The 8,549-nt window shown below is 43.8% G+C and overlaps 1 protein-coding gene across 1 annotated transcript; it reads left to right on the top strand.

Moving 5' to 3' along the window:
* Positions 1–4,489: 4,489 nt before the first annotated feature.
* Positions 4,490–5,428, top strand: TACSTD2 (tumor associated calcium signal transducer 2). The gene has a single exon (XM_044430348.1). It carries the CDS (start codon positions 4,490–4,492, stop codon positions 5,426–5,428), a length of 939 nt encoding a protein of 312 aa, XP_044286283.1.
* Positions 5,429–8,549: the final 3,121 nt, after the last annotated feature.

Genomic DNA, 8,549 nt, shown 5'->3' with positions numbered 1-8,549 from the left:
TTTGCATCCAGGGGCTGCATTCTGTGGTATGTTTTTGAGGACATGCTAGCATCAAGAGTCCTGGAATACAATCAGAACAATTTAAAGTCAATTCAAAAACACAATCTTTCTAGATTCATTGTAACTGCACTTTTCAAATGTTAGATAAATCAGCTTGAGTGACTTTATTGTTTACTCATTTCATATAAATATTGCGTAAGGGGCTTACCAGTGAGAAAATACTGGGATTCTAAGCAGCCTTGTACTTGCCCAGAACTTGGCTGTAATGCCTTCCATGGGAATTTAAGCAAAGCAAAGCATTGTTTATTCACATTTTATAATGAGGCTGGCAAAGTTCACCTGTCAACCATGTACTGTACCCCTCAGCAAGCTCTATTTGATGCTTCAGACTTTTTCTGCTTCTGAGGACTACTTTTTTGGAAAAGCATTTTGTAAAATGCTACATTGTGTTTCACACTTTGAACAAAGCCAGTAGAGGGAGCTAGGTGACAACTAATCTAGAATTAGTGACTCCAATTTACTGTAAACTCCCTGTAAGGCCTTGCAATTTCCATTACTTGTAGCTTTAAATAAATAGAAATGCTAGTTTTATGAAACTGCAAAACCGGGGGAAAAAATCAGAGAAATAGATTTCCCCCATCTGACAAATGTGATTAATTGCAGGTTTGTTATTCCTGTCTCCCATTCTGAGAAAAGCCCCTTACAATTGTCACTAAAAGTCACTAGTCAAATGCTTTGTTCAAACAGTGCACTTAGTGGACTGCCAGTGCAGCAAGAACAAGCAGACCCTGAATTAAGAATAGAAATGAGTAGAACTGCTCATTGCCAGAATGGGGAGATCAGTCGATCTTGCTGAGAGCTTTGCTGTACTGCCAGCTTCCAGAAAGCGGCATTTCTCCTTGTGTAAGAAACTGTCAATTTGAAATTAAACCTTGCAGCTATCTGTTTTTGTCTCCCAAGTTGCAACACCCTTCTTCCTGGTCCTTCCATGGTACTATAGTGTCAACTTGGAAAATGTCCCAGCTTTGTCTTTTAATTTGCCTTGTAATAAAAGGGTCTTAGCCTGGCATCAAGGTCAAAGATAAGGAGGTTGGGAGAGATAGGAGGTGTATAACACCTTATTCAAAATGCCATGACTCACCCTAAAGGATCTGACCTAACTAAGGTGAGAAACAGGAAGGATGACAGCAGGTGGGCAAAGTGGTTCAGTGGTAATTGTTTTAGGACAGGCAAGTGAAGAAATGTAGTAATGATAAGCAAGGCCTAGGGAACAGGCAGGCAAGACACCAGGTTGTATCAGAACAGGTGAATTTGGAGAAAGGGACTGGTATGTGGTTTTGCAGTTCTTCCATTTTAATCTAGCAAGAAAGCTGGAGTTGCTGGGTAACAGAAGACCAAGACAGGTTTTGAAAAGATCTGGGGCTCAGGTCCACAGGGCAGAAACAGTGCACAAATGCGCATTAGAATAATTTGCATATTCTTTGAAGGGTGTTGAAAGAATCCCATACCTAAAGACACCTCTATTGGTAAAAAAAACGATGTATAGACAGGGAGAGGAGAGCATTGGATTTCAGGGGAAAAAATCAGGCAGATAGGGTGGGGAAGGTGAGAAAGGTGAAGAACAGGGTGGCCCAAAAGACAGCTAATCTAGGGAGAGGCAGGTGCAAGAGAGATGAGATTCCTCTATTGTTCTTTCCACAAGAGCCCATGGACAGTGGTGGGGCAGGTGGCCTCTCTGAAGAGCTGGGACTCCAATTTCAGGGTTCTAGCCCCATTGGGTCACCACGTGACACCACCTGAGGCCAATAGAGGTTTCTGCATGATCCCAGGTTTCTTTCAGTCTGGCAGCTAGTGGTGCAGTTAAGGAAGTTTAGATCCTGCATGTAATGGTTTTATGGGGAATGTTTTAACGGAAACATATTTTATGAGCAGGGGCACTGATGTCATCTGCCACCTTCAGTTCCTTGTTCCCTCTGAGCCTAGCTGTTGTCTTCCCAGTAGCTGGGGAGAAATGGATTTTCTCAATAGCAATATATTGTCTCTTGTTGTAATTCAAGGTATTCTGGGAAGCTTGATTTTGAATGAGCAATTAAGACTCATCAGCTACACAAAAGACTGCTCCTGTAGAGATCAAACTGCTGCAACTGGTTTGTGGATGGAGATCAACACAACTTCGGAGTCTCCTTTAGGGGTGTGGCTACCCACACAGTCATAATGAGAGTCTACAGCTTGCCACCACACCCGGGCCAGCGCCACACTCCTTGTTGCCCTCTGGCACGGGTGCCCCTGAAGGCCCCTGCTGCCTTCTCCTTTTGCTGCAGCTCACCCCACCCATCCTCAGCACCTACTTTTGTTCGAAGATTTGAACTGCTGAAATCCAAGTCATGCTCCTCACTGCCATCTTACGATGGCCCCCTAAACTGCCTGTATCTTTCATGCAACATCCTTTCCCAAGGAACAAAAGGGGAACTCACAGAAAGGAAGAGGTATTGGCTTGCCATGTGTATAGTCAAAGCTTATGGTGTGATCCTGGATCCTGGAAACTCAATGGGAGACATACGTATTCAGCTGACTTTTCGAATGAAGGGTGGATGGTACTTGTGAATTCTTGCAAAAAGATAATTGGTGGTAATCTAGACTCCACTATCCTAAAAATAAGGGCAGTTATATCCAAACAGATGGACTTTTCAAGACAGGAGAAAATAAGTACAGTTGCATTAATTTTGAATTATGATCTACACATTACTCACTGGACCATTATGTGCATCAGATCACATGAGAAGGAATAGATTCTCCCTGATAGGATAGATTACTGTTTGCGATCAGTTTTTAACACACAGGGTCATGTTCTGGGTGATTCTACTGCCTTATCATTCCTGTCATTTCATTCTGCATGTGTACAATAAAATAAGGAGTACAGCGACAATCAAGACCCATCCTGCTTTGTAATTCTGCTACTGGTGGGGGGGGGGTTGTCTTTTCTTTTTCTGGTTACCCCGAAGTCAGCTCTCTATACAGATTGGGTGTAGATGTTGGACCGAATCCCTACACCTTCTTCAGAACCCTTACAATACTGCCTAGCCTTTCCCAGCCCCACTTCAATTTTCTTTCCATTTGTTAAAGACTGTTGTTAGCTGTAATATAAGTAGTCCCATAGAAAGCTATGTCACTAGTAAGATTCACTGCTTGTGGAAGCCTATGTTCTGAAGCAGGGGTAGGAAGCATCAGGCCTTGTGTTCCAGTTGAGCCATCTGGGATCCCACAGATGATCATATCTAAGATGATCACATCACAGTTTGGTAGTTTTCTGGACTTGTTTAGTTTTTGCCCATTATACAAGGCTGCAATATCTTCCTGACTCTTAGTTATTGGCAATAAGAGCTTAAAGCTGCAATGTGCTGATGGGAAGAAGTGTTTTAGCTCCACCCATTTGTTTTCAGCCCCACCAGTTACTGGAATGCAGCATCCAAGAGCTGCTCTGAAAGAGGGATTCTGGGTATACAGAAGCATGTGTGCAGGGCTCCTCCATCCAAGTGGGAACACTGACTGGCCAGCCATATTAGCAGCTCAATAGGAATCCATTCAAAAACAACAACTTCCCAAATTTTCTGGAGCAGCTCTTAGAGGGGTCTCAAAGGTACCCTGGGGGAGGGAATTACCATTAAACCAGTCTTTGGTAGAGATACATTTGCAATCTGGATTTTGAACCCCAGAAACACTCTGGGAACTCATACCACAGGTACCAAGCTAGGTAACGACACAGTGAAGGGACTCTTAAAATACAAAACCCCCAAAACCTAGCCTAGCCCAGGGATGGGGATAGCAGAGGAAAATGGCAAGACATCCTGAAATTCAGGCCAGTGTCAAGCAGAGATGTGGCTAAGGGATCACACTCCAGCAGGACACCACTGACAAGAAGCCCCTGGGAGCTGCTGCTCCTCTTCACAGGTACTGCTTGCTCCCCTTGCTCTTGCTCTGGCTCAGACGGTGGTGGTGGCTGGAAGGAAGGTGAGCAATCTAATTACCTGCTGTATTCTGAAGGTTTGCTGGATTTCCACATGTGTCCATGCATGTGGCAAACAGAGAAAGGGTGGATGGGGTTGGGTCTCACATTAACTTGTAACCTGGCATTTATGGTTCAGCAGATGAGGCAGGCACATTTCTGTTTGCAAAGAGCTTAACTTTGCCTTGGTTTCTGTGTTTCTGGCATGCTGAGCTTCCTCATTCAGTGGGAGGAAAAGCAGGCAGGCAGGTAAAAGAGTTGCTGCCACTCCCTCACTGAAGAAGGTGCAACTCTCTTGCTCCTCCGTGGGGTTTCTGTGTCACAATAGGCCTGTTTTGTTTGTGAGTCACCAGCCAAACGTGTTGGGCAGGTCTAATGTTAGTTTAGGTAGGGAGGGAACAGATGCACCTGTTCTACAGAAACCAGGAGGCTTCTGCAGTGGATGGGTCTTGTCTTCAGGCTGCTCTGTTCACCCATTTCTTCCTCATGGAGTCTACTTTGGAGGCTGCATTGTTTTTGATACTTGTGGCTGCAGCAGCGGCCCAGAATGAGCATTGCATGTGTGCAACAAATAAACGGGCACATTGTGCCCTGGACTCTGGTAGCTGCATCTGCACAGCAGCTGGTTCAGGTCAGAGACTGGATTGCTCGACGCTGACTTCAAAATGCCTGCTTATGAAGGCAGAAATGAACACTCGAAAACCCAGGCACTTTCCCAAGCCCGAGCATGGCTTTTTGGACAACGACGGACTTTATGATCCAGACTGTGAGGCCAGTGGCATCTTCAAAGCTAGGCAGTGCAATAAGACGGATACTTGTTGGTGTGTCAACAGCGCCGGAGTAAGGAGAACTGACAAGGGTGATAAAAACATGAAATGCACTGAGCTTGTCAGAACAAGCTGGATCTTCATTGAGTTAAAGCACAAAGAGCGAGAATCTGCCTTCTCTGAGACCGAAATGGCAAACAGTCTTCGGCAATTCATTCAGAACCGGTACAACCTTCATCAAAAGTTCATCCCAACGATCAAGTATGACTACCCATTCATTCTTATTGACTTGAAACAGAACAATTCAGAGAAGTCTTACAGAGATGTCGATATTGCAGATGTAGCCTATTACTTTGAAAAAGACATCAAGCATGACCCCATTTTTCATGCTGGTGATGCTTTTAATCTCTCTGTCAATGGAGAACCTCTAGATATTGAAGAGATCCTAATCTACTACGTTGATGAAAAACCCCCGAAGTTCTCCATGAAACGCCTGACAGCTGGCCTGATTGCTGTAGTGGTGGTGGTGATCTTGGCCATTATTATTGGGATTACTGTGCTGGTGATTTCCAGGAGATGGAGGACTGGAAAGTATGAGAAGGTTGACATTAAGGAACTGGAAGTAATGAAAAGAGGACAAAGTGCACATGCGCCTTAATTTGAAGGCAGAACTAGGAATTTATCATGGAGAAAATGGAAAGTAGATGGCAAGATTACTCATCTCTTTTGAAGCAGGAAGGGTACTAGCTTTTCCTTTTAAAAAAGCAAGACAGATAGAATCAATAGTTTTATAGAAACTTCTGCAATTGCAGATTGGAAGAATGATATGGATATTGTTAAGATTTTCCTTTAAGAGTATGCTATATATGTCTCAAAGAGAATGCCAGATCCCTGAAATTTTCCAGCTTTTTAAAAGAAAAAAGTTGTTTCTTAGCTACACAGTTAGCTTAATTTATATTACCTGCATTTCTACATTTGATTTTGTGCATATCAGTGGTTTTTTTTTCTTCCTTATTTTAGTGCTCCTTGGCCCGTATTACCCAATTGCACTATGTTTGCTTATTCATTTATTTCTTTAATATCCCTTTCTGACAAAAGTGACAATTCTGTTGACCAGAAGAAGAAACTTTATTGCAATTCATGTTAAGTGCGTGACTTACATGACAAGACTTAGCTCAGAAAGAAAAGATGACTTTTAGTAACTCATGCTGCTATTATAAGTTGTGCAATGCAAAGCAGCTGACATGGACCAGTGTCAGCACTCAGATAAAAGCAGGGACTGAATAAGCAGCTCATAGAACATGAGCCCAGTGGTTACTAGTCATGATGGCTGCCTGTCACTTGCAGGATGAGAGGCAGCAGGCCTTTGAAAACCAATTTCTTGGGAACAGCTGGAAGGGCTGTTGCCCTTCTGTCTTGTCAGGAGGAAATAGGGTGATTGGCAATGGAAGCCTTTGGTCCAGTCCAGCAGGGCTTTTCCCATGTTCTGAAGCACTTTCTCAATTTCCTGGCAGAAAATAGTGACTAATATCCCCTTTGTCTTCTTTCATAGTGGTTTATGGACTTTGGACAATGGGCATAATTGTTTCTATATTGTATAATAGGGAAAATGTATTGAATGCAAAGATGCCTTATTAGCACACTGTCTGCATGTTTATTCCTATTGTTTGCATGTGCTGTGGAGGGGAAGTTGAGAATATATACTAGAAACCTAGATTCCTCAAGGTCATAAGAAAAACTGGGAACTTGAACTGGATATAACAAAAGAGAATTAAATTGCTACAAAAATATTCAGGAAAGCAATACCAGTTGTATAGGAAAAGAAATTATCTTTTATTCCTCACATATATTAAGCAGAATATTTTTTTTCAAGGCAAATTGTCTTTATAAACAGATACAGCAGTTACCCTGCAATGACAGTGTACCCTGACAATACACGTATGTGAAGGCGTCACATTAAAAAAGGGTTTTGAGCTGGTCTGCTGTCTTATCTTCACTGCTGGTGGGGAAAAGCTTGTGCCCTCTTCCCTGTGCGCCGAGATGTCCCTCAGAATGCACCCACATGGTGAACTTTGCATGGCGGGGGACATTTTCAAGGGTGGTGGTAAATGTGTACCTGCAGTTATGTGAGCCTGTATGTACTGTGGGTGGAGGGCACGTGTATGTGTCTACATGTGACATGAGAATGGTCGCATGTCATGTGTAAGAAGGCATGAATGTGTGTATGGAAGAGCCTGTGAGCTGGCCCTGTTCACTTCTGGCATACGGCTGCAAGGTGTTTCCTCAAAACAGAATGTAGCCCTTGAGCCAGAAAAGGATGGATGCTCAGAAGTGATTCTCAGTGAGTACAGTGGGCCTTTCTTCTGCACATGAGGACTGGTACAGTCCGTAAACCAGTTTTGACTGAAACATAGGTTTATTCAAAAGAGCCTGGTAATAAAAGGCAGAGTGTCTGCCTCAGTGTGCACGGACACAGCTCAGCATCTTCGGCTCATGGCTTCCAGTGATAGCAGGGAACAAGATGGAAGAAAGACTATGGACAGGAAGACAAGTACAAGTAATCAAAACCATGGTGTTACAAAAGAAAACAGTAGAAAAATATAGGTAACTGTGGTCTAAGAGGATCTTTTTCTTTGTCAGGATAAGCCAGGCACAGTTAAAGTTGTATCAAAGTTAGTGTAATTAATTAACCTCATCTGAAAATGGATGGACCCTGGTATTTCTGTGTATGTCATCGGAATCCAGTTTTGTTCACTGCTAGGGGACAGAAAAAGCTCTGAGGTCATAAATGGGGAGGGATAGAGTATATGTCAGCAATTAATCAGAAGAACAGAAAGATTAATTGCAGCAAGGAGTGCAGAGAACATCTCTGACCATATGTCAAGTACAGGCACTGGAAGAACTTGACTTTAACAAATTCTGTGTACTCCCAGAAGGATATTGCTCACTTCTCTGCCATCTTAACCTTCTCACTACTCGCTACTTTACATGTGGTTGGCATCACATTTAATTTTAACTGGACACTGCCACTAATGTTTCACCCAAAATGTTCATATAAATGTTCTAGCTGTCTGAAATTTCATGGGGCAGTGGGGGCGGGGAGAAAGGTACTCCTAAAGTGTGTACAAAGGACCAATTTGAGCTACTTTCAGGATTATGCGCTTGCTTTCATACTACAGCTAATGGTCATATGACAAAAAGTTCTCCAATAGCATCTCTGTAGATCAAACTGATTACAGACTGACCAGCAATCTGGGTCAAGGTGATCCCTCTTTCACACACCTGTTGCAACTGTACATTGGAGCCAACCCATAACATGTTCTCTGAGAAGAGAAACGTAGTAGACTTCAGCAGTAGACATGTTGATGGATCGTCAAAACAGAATGGAAACAAACAGGATGAAACATTAGCATTATACAATAACCCTAGAACAGGTTGGTCTAACATGTGGCTCATGGCCCCCATGCAGCCCTGGGGCCTTGTGCTGCTGCTCAGAGCTCCCCTGTTCCCTCCACCCCCAGTCTGGATCCCAGCAATGGCATGGGCATGATTTGGTGAGCTCTCTCTGAAGAAAGCAGAACAGGCTGGCAGAGCTTGCCTCAGCATGACCCGCACCGCTGCAGCACAAAGGGGAGGGGCGGGATTTGGGCTACAGGGGTGCGTGTCCTCAGAGCCCAAACCCTCAAGGGAAGCTTTTTGGCCAGCGAGATAGAACTGGCCCCTGTGCACATGTGCCTGCCTGCCCACACACTATGGCATCGTTGCAGAGCCGGCCGGAG

This window comes from Varanus komodoensis, unplaced genomic scaffold (genome assembly GCF_004798865.1).
Source record: "Varanus komodoensis strain SLA01 unplaced genomic scaffold, ASM479886v1 scaffold20_1, whole genome shotgun sequence".
Classification (NCBI taxonomy): Eukaryota; Metazoa; Chordata; class Lepidosauria; order Squamata; family Varanidae; genus Varanus; species Varanus komodoensis.
Note: the sequence above shows the minus strand (reverse complement) of the source record. Positions and strands in the feature narration are given on the sequence as shown.